At 39.4% G+C, this 13,525-nt stretch overlaps 2 protein-coding genes across 3 annotated transcripts in view; both read right to left on the bottom strand.

Moving 5' to 3' along the window:
* Positions 1-1,080, bottom strand: part of tdrd9 (tudor domain containing 9) — a 99,344-nt gene extending 98,264 nt beyond the window's left edge. The window contains exon 1 of the mRNA XM_057859260.1: positions 867-1,080. Coding sequence (XP_057715243.1) covers positions 867-994 — 128 coding nt within the window. The 5' untranslated portion in view covers positions 995-1,080. The remainder of the gene's footprint in view (positions 1-866) is intronic.
* A 3,278-nt stretch (positions 1,081-4,358) lies between these two features.
* Positions 4,359-13,525, bottom strand: part of kif15 (kinesin family member 15) — a 46,390-nt gene continuing 37,223 nt past the window's right edge. For both annotated transcript variants that reach the window (XM_057859395.1, XM_057859396.1), the window contains exons 26-35: positions 12,444-12,566; positions 12,233-12,379; positions 12,128-12,169; positions 5,574-5,738; positions 5,390-5,481; positions 5,236-5,302; positions 5,126-5,163; positions 4,936-5,059; positions 4,726-4,857; positions 4,359-4,529 (exon numbers count right to left, since the gene is read on the bottom strand). In XM_057859395.1, the coding sequence (XP_057715378.1) occupies positions 4,467-4,529; positions 4,726-4,857; positions 4,936-5,059; positions 5,126-5,163; positions 5,236-5,302; positions 5,390-5,481; positions 5,574-5,738; positions 12,128-12,169; positions 12,233-12,379; positions 12,444-12,566 (993 nt within the window). In that variant the 3' untranslated portion in view covers positions 4,359-4,466. The remainder of the gene's footprint in view (positions 4,530-4,725; positions 4,858-4,935; positions 5,060-5,125; positions 5,164-5,235; positions 5,303-5,389; positions 5,482-5,573; positions 5,739-12,127; positions 12,170-12,232; positions 12,380-12,443; positions 12,567-13,525) is intronic.

Genomic DNA, 13,525 nt, shown 5'->3' with positions numbered 1-13,525 from the left:
AAATCAGCAGGCTTTAACAAACTGACCGCGCTTAAAGAGTTAATCTCCCGATTACACCAAATCAATTTAAGGAGCATGTAAATAAATTATTATTTAAATAATAATGAGTGATGCTGAAACCGAAAATAAAAGACGTGCGAAAAGAAAAGTAAACTAGTATTTACGTTCGAATGGACGCAAACTATTACGATAAAACCGGAAGCTCGGAGCTCGAGCGCTGCTTCATGTTGTCATTTCCGGTCTGAGAGCTGCGATATTGCGTCACTTCCTGTCTGCGGGATGGGTACTGAGACGAGCGGCGCAGGGTACTGAGAGAGGCGGGCTGCAGCCAGACTCTCTTGATTTATTCCCAGCTCTTTCACACTGGGATACAAATGAGCACGAAGTACTACTACTTTACTACTACTTCTAGTAGTAGATTTGTTAGACCTTTCAAAATTGTATTTAAGACTCTTTATAAGAAGTTAGAATTTCAGACATTTTAAGGCCTTATATTCAAATTATCGGATTTCAGACTTTTTAAGCCCCTCGGATACCCTGAACTAAAAATGAACAATTTTTGTTTTTCAGGACTATATCCCTAAAATCTTCAAATACGTCGTTTAGCTTAACGAGAATCACCCACCTAGGCTAGTCCTAGATCTATAGTATTTTAGCTATCCTTAAGGTAAGTTTTAATTAGAATGTCTGATAAATAATATCCAAACAACATGAATAAATGTGACATGTCATTCCCATTTGTCATATTGGACTTTTTTTTTTTTGTTTGCCACGGAATATTGTTCAAATGAAAGCAGCGCACGTGCTTGGAAAGGCCAAACCAGTTAGCTTCGGCGCAACATTTTGAAGTTTAAAAACGAACCTACCTCGTGTCTTCTGACAATGGCTCGGACAATTTCTTGTCAACCTCCTCTTCTGTGAGCTTAACGTTCGCAAACGTCGTCTCGGAGGTGAACCATTTGGAAATTTGCTGGGCCGTGAATGCTTTCTTCATGGTGCAATTTCGTCGAATGACGCAGCAGTTTAAAGTCAGATCACTTTTGGATTTGGATGAACGGCAGGTGACAGGGTTGCCAGGTGGGAAAGACCACGCCGTAGAACGCGCCCAATTCAATAAAAACACCCTAAATGACAACACCCCTTTTCAAGAGAAAATATTTCCCTTTTACAATCCTCTATATATTTTCGTATTATATCCAGAAAAAAAAAAAAACAAGTCAACAGAGGTGGACACATTGTAGTGGAATCCATTTCGCCAACAAGCATCGTGGGAAATGTTGTTGTTATTAGAAAAGTTAAAAACAATTGTACTTTTGTTTTAATACACAAACTAATTAATAAATACAGACATATTTATTCAATAGTGATCATCAAAAAAAATGGATGTTTGTCAATAGAAATCAATCTCGAAGACCAACATTGACAAATTTTCCAAAGCCGATTCAAAGTGCGTTCTAGGAAAAGGATATCCATCAGAGGTGGGCAAGGGCATAGGTCTGCATAGGGACGGTAGGGACATAACACTACCAACTTTTCAGGATGCTCAAATTGTCCCCACGAAGAGCGGGAACCTCTTGGTACCTCACGAATCGATACGATACGATTTGTGATACAAAGCTCACGATAACGATGATCTGACGATATGGCAATACAACGATTATCGATACAATGGTCAGGAAATCATTCTACGATATTCTACAAACAGCTAATTAACAGAAAAACAAGCTTCTAGTGTGAATTGGGATTAGTTTATCACTAGTAGACGTCCAATCCATTTGAACTGGGAGGGTGGCATTCGTTCATTCGCTGCCATCCCTCCCACTTCAAAGGATTGAACGTCTATGGCTGTCAGTGGCAGGCAATTAGGTAATTTTGGGCCATTTAAGGTCTCACTGGAACAGTGCCAAACAAACCTTGTCCAATGCAGATTCTTGACCCTTGACAAGGTGATGATGCTGGAACTTTTGTTTGGTGCCGTTCCAGTGAGATTTACAAAAATGATTGCCTGAAGAAGACATCAAAATTCCCTCAGTCCGTGATGATACGGGGCTTCATGTCAGGCAAAGGCACTGGGTAGATGGCTGTGGTTAAAACGTCAATAAATGCACAAGTTTACATTGAAATTTTAGACCGCTTTCTTATCCCTTCAATTGAAAATATGTTTGTCATTTTCCAAGATGACAATACATCATGCCACAGAGCTAAAACTGTTAAAGCATTCCTTGGAGAAAGACTCATCCAGTCAATGTCATGGCCTGCAAATAGCCCAGATCCCAATGATGACCTGTGGTGGAAATTGAAAAAAAATGGTCCACAGCAAGACTCTGACCTGCATGGATGATCTGGCAACTGCAATCAAAGAGAGTTGGTACCAAATTGATGAAGAATAATCATCAAGTCCATGCCTCAGAGACTGCAAGCTGTCATAAAAGCCAGAGGTGGTGCTACTAAATACTAGAGATGTGTTTTGATTGTTATTTCTTTGTTTGTTTCACATGATTCCATATTTTTTTCCTCAGAATGGAGTATTTCCATATATATTTCACTGCACTTGCTCTATAAAATTAACATTTAATGACCACCACAATGTTTTTTATTCATTTCTTTTAGTGTTTCTGAATGCTAAAGAGTTGCACTTTTGAACTAATTTATTATTCTTCCAAGCTTTTCATCTGAGTTTGTTCTACATGATAAAATGTCTGAGTGAGTGCTCGTCCGAGACTGGTGATTGCATACTTTTTGCAAGAGGTTGTATTATGGTGGAAGATTTTGATGACAATTGTTGGTTCCTTTTTTTTTTTTTTAAACATTGACACCTTTTTAAAACGATATCTCGATTCTTGGCAGGAGCATATCGATAATCTTTTGGGATACAAAGTATCACAATATATCACCATTTCGATATTTTGTCAGACCCCTAGTTCCCACCAACTTTTAAGCAACCTTATTTGCATTACGTATATACTGACTAGTTATATAGGTCATTTATATTATACCCAGACTGAAGCATGAGTGAAGAAGTTTTTTTTCACTTATAGATATATTTATTTATTTATTTAGACAATACTGAGTGGTCTCAAGACAAATGTTTATTTTGTGCTACCTGGGTATGTGAAGAGATGATTAACAAGTGTGTATGTATTGTGTATTTTAAATGAATTTATGTTCAAGTATCTCAATTTAAATTTGCTAATAAAATTCAGACATTTATTCTGGAGGTTTTCAAAATGTTTCTTTAGTATTTTTTGAAAACAAAGGTTTAAATTGAACGGTTTATCACATTAACCAGTACACATGAAAGTACAAGTCAATACAAATTTATTTTGCATTGATCATTTAGCCTATCAATCAATTAGGTTTGGTTCATATTCTTGAGAAATGTAGCCCTGACCCCCGTTCACCCAATCTGTTTGGTCTTATGAATGTCCCGGCCGCAGCAAAAAATGTACGTACATGAAGGTTATGCTGTTATATCATCCCTACCTATGTTAAGACCAAACCAACGCCCTTGAAGGTGGGTAGTAGTAACGAGTTACATTTACTGTTACATTTACCTGAATAACTTTGAGAAAAATGTGCTTCTAACAGAAGTTTTACTAAGCCATACTTTTTACTTGAGTAGATTTGTGAAGAAACTACTCTTACTCCGCTACTTTGGGCAATACAAGTCGTTACATTGTCCCTCTTTATTTTACTTTTAAGATTTTCCTTTTACCGATAATTATCGTGCACCTCTAGTTTCAAGTTTTATATAATGAGAATGTTGTCAAAAGCAGAAGCAAATCTACTTGAAAGGTGGAAAAGCGTAACACCATTTACCATTTGTCACCAGGAAGCCATTTAAAATACACCACAACATGCTACAAAATAAAAACACAAAGTAAAAACGCACAGTGCATATAACATGATGTTATGTCATTTTTGGAATTATTTTGTTGAATTTGACGATATACTGTATGCACCTCCAAATCAGAAATGCCATGCAGTTCAAAGTTTATGCGCTGTACAGCGCTAAAATGCTAATTCAGTACTGGAGTGGACTTCATCAGAACGGTTCCTTACAAAATTGCTGAATCTTGTCAATAGTAGCCCAAATTTGATCAACTCACCCAATCAATTTTTGTCCGAGTCTTTGAAAGCAGCCCAATTGCGCGGAAACTAGCCCAATCTGGCAACAAACTTGTCTAATTTTACATTTTAATAGATCAACAACAAACCAAACGCATACAGATGGTCTTTAGCAAACCTGTATCCACAAAATTGTACTGTTAAGTATATTAGAGCGCTTGTTATAACTTTGTTCGGTTAAAAAAGTAAGAGGAATAAATCACACAACTGTTTTAATCAATTCAGACCAAACATTTTTTTTATTCCTGTCAGAGTCTGATAAAACTTAAAGTACAAAATTATTCTAAGAAAATAATTAACTGTAAAGGCGCAGGTCCATTCCAATTAATTCCACAGCATCACGGCAAAGGTCCCGTGTTATCTTGAATGAGGCTCATTTCTGATCGAAGTTTTTCATTTTCCTTTGAAAACACACAATAAATATGACCAACCCTCACCTCAATATTTAACTCTTTCAGTGCCATTGATGATGCCAGTTATTTGTCTTTTTTCATATTTCTGTTGTGAACAGAACAAGCGTTCCGCTACCAGTTCGAAAGGATTAAACGTGTATTGCCGTCAATAATAGTTCATAATCCAGAAGAAAGTAATATTTACCTCCTGCAGTCTGGTGTTGTCCTTCTTTAATTTGACCAAATATTCAATCTTCTGCTTATGGTTCTTGTGTCCTACCAATTTTCCATTCTCCTCCGACAGCTGAACGTTCTGCCGACGCAGAACCTCGTTCTCCTGGAAGAGGCGCCGTTTATTTATGTATTAAAATAATTTGGAAGTTAATAATTGAGGAAATCGTGATACGCCTCTGACCTTGAGGAGCTTGTCCTCATCCTGTAGCCTTTGACTCAGCTCTAGACAACGATTGCCGAGTTCTGCGGACAGCTCCTGAACACAAGCCTGTGACTGGGCCAACGTGGACTCCTGGATTTGCAATCTAAGCAAAATCAAAGGAGTTGATTAACAAATCCTTAGGTATACAGCCTACCGTTCGGGGGCTTACTTTTTTTGTACATCGGACAGCTTTTGAATCAATTTATCCTGTACGAGAAAATCACAGAAACATTTATGAAGAAGTCTGAAAACTGTCAAATGAAGAACAAAAATACAAACCTTTTCTTCTCGTTCCTCTTGCAGTTCTTTAAGAACAGACTGAGAGATGCTGTGATGAAGCTCCTCACTGAAAGTTGGACAGTAACATTATTGAAATCACATCCCTGATGATCTCAGCAACATGAATGAATGAGAAAGGAAGAATCGACTAAACCTGTTTGCATTTCCACTATGAGGGATTTTGTTATATGGCTCATGCAAGCCCTGTATCACCATGTTGGCCACCTCCTTCTCGTTCAGCTGTGTCTAAGGAGAAAGAAAACACACACAGAGCCTCAAAATCTGTGAAATCTCTTGCTCTAATTTGAATTACACAATACACACAATACTGTTCCTACTTTGAGCCGTCGAATTTCCTCATTCTTGGCAGCTCTCTCGGAATTGAGCTCAGCTAAGAGGATCTCCATGGTCATCATGGAGGAGCGTCGATTCTCCAGTTCCCTCTCCTGGTTCTCGAGGACCTGGGTTAAGTCCCGGCTGAAGCTTCCCGGTGTGCAGGGGGTCTTGAATGTGTAGAAAAGGGTGTGTTAAAAATACGCTTTTAAAACAAGCACATGTAGCGACCTTTGCTGTTTTGTCAACAATGACGATAAAGAAAAGATCTTGTCGATGAACAATTTTTTTAATGACGATGACGAGTTAAAAACATGTCTTGGGAGACACGGTTTTTGTCTCTGACGAGATGACAGTTTCTGTCATATGCAGATATCGATTTTTTGGGCAATCGATTAATCTATCAACTAGTTAGTTTGAATAGTGAATTTCATGTGTTGCAGAATAAATTTTAGGAGATTTAAAACAAAGGTTTGTCAAGATTCATTCATTCGCTTCATTTAAAAATAAAATACCTGAGCTGAGCCTCACACAGTATAAAGTAAATAAATAAGGATCTAAGTACAACAACAGAACAATTGGCTCACTTGCATAGTGTAGATATAGTATATTTCCATTTATTCATTTCAACATACTGTATCTGTTCATTTCACATCCTTGGTTGGCGCCAGGCTACGGCTGGAGAACTAGACAAATAAAAACTGTATGCTCTCAGAGGTTCAGGGCACATCATCTTGGGTGCCCCTTGTGGGGCTGCCGGGTACGTGTGTCTTGCATGCTCACACCTCAAGATAGGGTTTTGCTGTTTAAAAAAACATTTTTAAAAAAAATGCCCTCCTGTTCAAATTTTTATTCCCCCAGAAAATTGAGATTTTAAGCTTTCCAATGATGTATCACACGTGCATATCGGACAATTTCGAAAGTTGGCCTAATTGGGGGTCTCACAGCGGAACTTCAAGTCATCTGAGTGTTTTCCGCCATATATACCGTATATATATTCCCACAAAAACAGCTAAATATACCGATAAATTACGAATGCCTAAAAAGAATGTCTTATTAGTTCAAACAAAAACTTATGTTGATGTTAACAGAGAGCAGCTGTATTCAGCCATGTTAAAAGAGATATGCCATATTCACTTTTGCCACTAGAGGGCAGTGTAGCAATCCAAATAAATAAAACTAAATGCAAACACTTTCAAAACAAACCTTTATAGTCCAGCTCTAATTAAAGGAATCCTTGAAGCAGCAAAAATTGATTCGAGGCTTTTACAATCGAATTATTCGAGTGAATCGATTAATCGTTGCAGGTCTGGTCATATGTTCACAATGCGTGACATTTTCATATTGTACGTGGAGTACAGTGCCTTGCAAAAGTATTCGGCCCCCTCTAACCTTGCAACCTTTCGCCACATTTCAGGCTTCAAACATAACTAGGCCTGCAAGCAGGACTGAACGGGCCCTCGCAATCTTGCGCAACTGGGACGTCACGCAACTCGGACAGTGTGCAGGTCAGGGTGGTGGCAGATCGTCCTCTCTAATCATCCCATTAGAACCTCACATGCTCGAAAGTCGCCTCTTTAAATTCACACACCTAATAGATAAAAACCCCTATTGGAAAGAGTACTACAAAAAAGGAGGCGCTACTGAGCTGTGCAGCCAAGCCCTTATTCAAAACCAAAATGAATCTTCTAACTGGGCCATTTCGACCAAGTGTGCCAAATTCTGTGGCTCTATAAGCTGCCTGAGTCTCTGAAAAAAAATATTTCCTTTTAATGGCGAACAAAGGGTCATCACGGCAACAGACAGAGACATGTGGACATGGGCCGTGAAATAAGTATTACAAAAGGTCTTGAAATTACAGTGACCAACCTGAAAAGAACTGGACATATATTAGAAAAAATGAGTGACTTTCTATTGCCACTAGTTGGCGCTGTAGGGTTGATGCAAATGACCCCTACAGGACCCTTCAGAGTATGACTCAACAAGCACGAGATGTTTGGCGCAGATGTGTTGTAGAAGTTATGACTGTTCAAAACTTTTGGTGAGACGAAATGGGTTCAGTCATTTTTACTTCTCCTGTTGGACCCTTCTGCTTCACCCAAACCTCAGTATTTTTCATCAGGCACCTGAACACATGTCTTAAGGCTCCCCTCTTGCAGGTTTGAGGTGAATAGATTTTTTTTCCTTGGAGGAGGAGCCTGTTTCGTAAAAAAAGGCATTTCCTGTTCCCACTAGGTGGCGCTAGGCCTAATGGTTAATATTTCAATGCACTCTTGTTAAGGGTGGGATCCCGCACATACATGCCAGATATGAAAAAGATTGAACGTTGTTTCAAGGAGCTATTAGTCATTTACTGAATTTGTCATTTTGCCGAAAAAATGGCTTACTTTGGCACCACGCCCAGGTCAGCCCCATGAATGAAAACGCACCATTTTGAAAATTTTAGATCTCCTATGTCTCCTGAATAGTCTAACCAATTTTGAAGATGATCCAACTAATTCCCTCTGTGACAAGGTCTCAAATGTGCACCCTGTTAATTGATAAAAATTTCACATTTGATCCAAAATACCCGATTTCCTGTTGGGTTTGGAATATGGGTTCAAGAGACTTTTTGGAGCAGTTTTGCACAAGGTATCGACTCCCCAAATTTCATAACTCTACGTTAAAAAAACCTAATAGGAAACACCTTTTTGAAAAATTCAAGGGGGCGCCACTGAGCCATTTTGTTACATTTTTTTGTAACGCTGCAAGGTTATCGAAATCCACGCAAAGCCGCATGTATGTGCACAATTTGGTGAGTTTTCGTGCATGTTCAGGCCTCCAAATGTATACTTTACTACAAATGGATAAAAAATTCACATTCCATCCAAAATAACCGATTTTCTGTTGGATTTGGAAAATGGGTGCAAGAGACTTTTTGGAGCAGTTTTGCATAAGGTATGGACTCCCCAAATTTCATTGCTCTACGTTGAAAAAACCCAATAGGAAAGGCCTTTTTTAAAACTCCTTTCTGTCGCCACTAGTTGGCACTGTAGATTTGATGCAAATGACCCCTACCAGACCCTTCAGAGTATGACTCTCAACAAGCACGGGAAGTTTGGTGCAGATATGTTGTATATCTGCCGAGTTATGACTGTTCAAAGTCTTTTGCGAGACAAATTGTTGACGGTCATTTTCACTTTTCTGTTTGGACCCCTCCGCTTCAACGAAACCTCAATATTTTTCATCAGGCACCTGAACACAGGTCTTAAGGCTCCCCTGATGCAGGTTTGAGGTCAACAGATTTTTTTTCCTTGGAGGAGGAACCTGTCTCGTAAAAAAAGGCATTTCCTGTTCTCACTAGAGGGCGCTAGGCCTAATGGGTAATATTTCAATGCACTCGTGTTAAGGGTGGGATGTCGCACATACATGCCAGATATGAAAAAGATTGAACGTTGTGTGAAGGAACTATTAGTCATTTACTGAATTTGTCATTTTGCCGAAAAAATGGCCGACTTTGGCACTACGCCCAGGTCAGACCCGTGAATTAAAACGCACCATTTTAAAAACTTAAGACCTCATATGTCTCCTGAACAGTCTTACCAATTTTGAAGATGATCCAACTAACTCCCTCGGCGAAAAGGCTTCAAATGTGCACCCTGTAAACCGATAAAAATTTCATATTCGATCCAAAATAACCGATTTCCTGTTGGGTTTGGAATATGGGTGCCAATGCTTTTTTGGAGCGGTTTTGGACAAGGTATAGACTCCCCAAATTTCATTGCTCTATGTTGACAGACCCTAATGTTATAGGCCAATTTTAAAATTTCAAGGGGGCGCCACTGAGCCATTTTGTTACATTTTTTTTCAACGTTGCAAAATTATCAAAATTTACAATTTTCCGCACGTATGTGCAAATTTTGGTGAGTTTTCGTGCATGTTCAGGCCTCCAAATTGGCCGTTTTCATTTGCCCTGAAAAATAAATAAATAAATAAATAAAAATAATACTTTGCAAAACAATAGGGCCTTTGCACGCCTAGTGCTCGGGCCCTAAAGATATAAAATTTGAATTTTTTGTCAAGAATCAACAACAAGTGGGACACAATCGTGAAGTGGAACAAAATTTCTTGGATAATTTAAACTTTTTTAACAAATAAAAAACTGAAAAGTGGGGCGTGCAATATTATTCGGCCCCCTTGCGTTAATACTTTGTAGCGCCACCTTTTGCTCCAATTACAGCTGCAAGTCGCTTGGGGTATGTTTCTATCAGTTTTGCACATCGAAAGACTGACATTCTTGCCCATTCTTCCTTGCAAAACAGCTCTAGCTCAGTGAGGTTGGATGGAGAGTGTTTGTGAACAGCAGTCTTCAGCTCTTTCCACAGATTCTCGATTGGATTCAGGTCTGGACTTTGACTTGGCCATTCTAACACCTGGATACGTTTATTTTTGAACCATTCCATTGTGGATTTGGCTTTATGTTTTGGATCATTGTCCTGTTGGAAGATAAATCTCCGTCCCAGTCTCAGGTCTTGTGCAGATACCAACAGGTTTTCTTCCAGAATGTTCCTGTATTTGGCTGCATCCATCTTCCCTGTCCCTGCTGAAGAAAAGCAGGCCCAAACCATGATGCTGCCACCACCATGTTTGACAGTGGGGATGGTGTGTTCAGGGTGATGAGCTGTGTTGCTTTTACGCCAAACATATCGTTTTGCATTATGGCCAAAAAGTTCAATTTTGGTTTCATCTGACCAGAGCACCCTCTTCCACATGTTTGGTGTGTCTCCCAGGTGGCTTGTGGCAAACTTTAAACGAGACTTTTTATGGATATCTTTGAGAAATGGCTTTCTTCTTGCCACTCTTCCATAAAGGCCAGATTTGTACAGTGTACGACTGATTGTTGTCCTATGGACAGACTCTCCCACCTCAGCTGTAGATCTCTGCAGTTCATCCAGAGTGATCATGGGCCTCTTGGCTGCATCTCTGATCAGTTTTCTCCTTGTTTGAGAAGAAAGTTTGGAAGGACGGCAGGGTCTTGGTAGATTTGCAGTGGTCTGATGCTCCTTCCATTTCAATATGATGGCTTGCACAGTGCTCCTTGAGATGTTTAAAGCTTGGGAAATCTTTTTGTATCCAAATCCGGCTTTAAACTTCTCCATAACAGTATCTCGGACCTGCCTGGTGTGTTCCTTGGTTTTCATAATGCTCTCTGCACTTTAAACAGAACCCTGAGACTATCAAAGAGCAGGTGCATTTATACGGAGACTTGATTACACACAGGTGGATTCTATTTATCATCATCGGTCATTTAGGACAACATTGGATCATTCAGAGATCCTCACTGAACTTCTGGAGTGAGTTTGCTGCACTGAAAGTAAAGGGGCCGAATAATATTGCACGCCCCACTTTTCAGTTTTTTATTTGTTAAAAAAGTTTAAATTATCCAATAAATGTTGTTCCACTTCACGATTGTGTCCCACTTGTTGTTGATTCTTGACAAAAAAATTAAATTTCATATCTTTATGTTTGAAGCCTGAAATGTGGCGGAAGGTTGCAAGATTCAAGGGGGCCGAATACTTTTGCAAGGCACTGTATGTCAGCCTGCATCGTAGCAGTGTTTGGATTGTGTCACCAGCGCCATACTCACTGGTGTTAGGGTTTAACATGGGATTTTTTTTTTTTTTTTTTTTACAGACCCAGCTGTAACATATATGCAGAGTGTCCCATTCATGACAAAAAAAATATACAGGTAGTCCCCGGGTTACGAAAGAGTTCGGTTCCCACGCTGGCGATGTAACCTGAACTTCCACATAAGTCTAAGTACCCCTAAATCTTAAAATAAGTATCCAAAAACATGTATTATACGTCATTGTACTGTCCTCGCCACAACATTGGTGCTAAGTCCTAGCTAGACCGCGAACTAAACTGTACTCTTTTGCCTCACTCTCAATCAAGAAGGGTCTGACTCCAGCCCAGAGCCATGCGACAGCCGCTACAAACTCATACAAACCACGCTTGCTGTTGGTACGGTGGCGCAAAGACGTATAAAACGTATATATTTTTGGGTTTTTGGGCAACACTGTTGTATTTCTGGATTATTTTGTCATTTTTTTGGCCCTTAAATTTTTTTTAAAAAGATATTTTCTTTCACTCGATCCGATCTTCTGAAAAATGGTGTGATCGGCCCAATTTCCAATCACGTGATTTGATCAACATCCCTAGCATAAATCATTAAAAATAATATACTGTTTTCCTGCTAAGAGTGTATTATCATCACCGAGTAGGTTTTGTCATTGTCGACACTACAATATGTGCTCATCTGTCTATGTTCATTCCAAATTGTTAGAAAACCTTTATTTATTTTTGGACTAAAACTTTTGAATTCTACAGATGGAAACATTTTGAGTCATCGTCGACTAATCGAGACCAAAGTTTTTCGTCAACGGAAACTAGACGAAGACTAACACGTCTTGAAATGATTAAGATATGACTAAGACTAATAAGTAACTTCGTCCAAAAGACCAAGACGAAAATAAAAAAGGGCTGCAAAAACACTGGTAGTGATTAATAAAGTAGTTACCGTAGGTATCGTTCTTTCCGCAGCTTCTTGTTGCCTTTGCACCTGAGAAACAAAGAGTTTAGTATAACGTGACGAACAGATTAGATTCTGAGTGAAGACAATTACCTTCTGCTGTAGATTCTGGATTTCAAAGTCCTTCTGAGTGGCTTGCTCTTGAGCACTTTGAAGAATGTTGTTGTGCTCATCCAAGACTTTTGTAAGTCTTTCAACTTCCTCATTTGCATCAGCGAGCTGGTACTGCAGCGCTTCAACCTGACCAACAACACAAAAGCGGGATACTTGTGGCACATGAAAGGCACGGTCACGGTGAACTTACCTCATTTTTGCTGGAGATGATAGTCCTCTCCACGCTTTCTTTCAGTTCTGCGATTTCTGCTAGCATCTTAGCGTTTTGCTCTCCGACATCTTTTTGTTCCAAGCAGGCAGCATTGTATTTGGCCTGAAGAAGGAATGCCAATACACAATCTATTTGATGTTGGAGGATGGGGAACCAAAATAAAGTGTAGGAATGTGTAAAATAAATGGCTACTGTAAAAATGGAACCCTAGAATATTGAAATCGGTGTTTGAAGAAATCTTTGCTATCGTGTTCTAAAAAGTCTGTGTCTGACTAAGCCATGGGTCATGGCTCTTTTGATGAGTGCATCTGGGTGTCCGCCAACCCGTAATTTTAAATGTGGAACTGGCTGGCTCACTTGAAATGAACGAGCTGTGATAAGATGATGGTGCAATCACACGTTTTTCTTAGACCTTCAAACATATGTATGTCGCAAGAATACACTTTAGTTCAGTGCCCATTGGTGGTCCTCCCGATGCGGATTGCAGGAAGATAGGCGTTAGTACAGAGATCTTCTCGCACGTTAAAGCAGTAATGTGAAGTAAGGTTGGCCAACCATGTTTTGAATAATATCAATGGCTAAACATTTATAAGCATATTTTCGTAATTTTTTTTTAACGCAACCCTTCCAGATTCTTTGTTTAACCCATAGCAACGCCCTTGACAACGAAAATGCTTTTTTTCGGCAATCTTCGGAAATTACGTCACACCGGGAAGTGCGAGGGAAGTCCGCCATAGAACAGTATTGTGTGTTGCATTGCTTCTTGGTAAGATGCCACGGCGGTGTGTGGCGATGTTTTGTTCTCACTCAAACGAAAAGTTGTATGAGTGGCCAAAGGATAGCAGGGCACGTAAATGGACATCTTTCGTTTGCACTAAGCGAATGAATTTCACGCCATCATCGAGTAGTATTCTCTGCTGCAAACACTTCGAAGATGCCTGCTTCCTTAACCGGTCTGCTTATGATCAAGGATTTGCCAAAAAGTAAGTGTGATTTTTGGATAGATTACTGATGACTTTGTCAAAGCAGAGCTGCCAAGTGTTGTGGAATGTACAGTAGAA

Source organism: Corythoichthys intestinalis, chromosome 15, assembly GCF_030265065.1.
Source record: "Corythoichthys intestinalis isolate RoL2023-P3 chromosome 15, ASM3026506v1, whole genome shotgun sequence".
Taxonomy (NCBI): Eukaryota; Metazoa; Chordata; class Actinopteri; order Syngnathiformes; family Syngnathidae; genus Corythoichthys; species Corythoichthys intestinalis.
The sequence above is the reverse complement of the archived record's forward strand: the minus strand, read 5'-3'. Positions and strand labels throughout refer to the sequence as shown.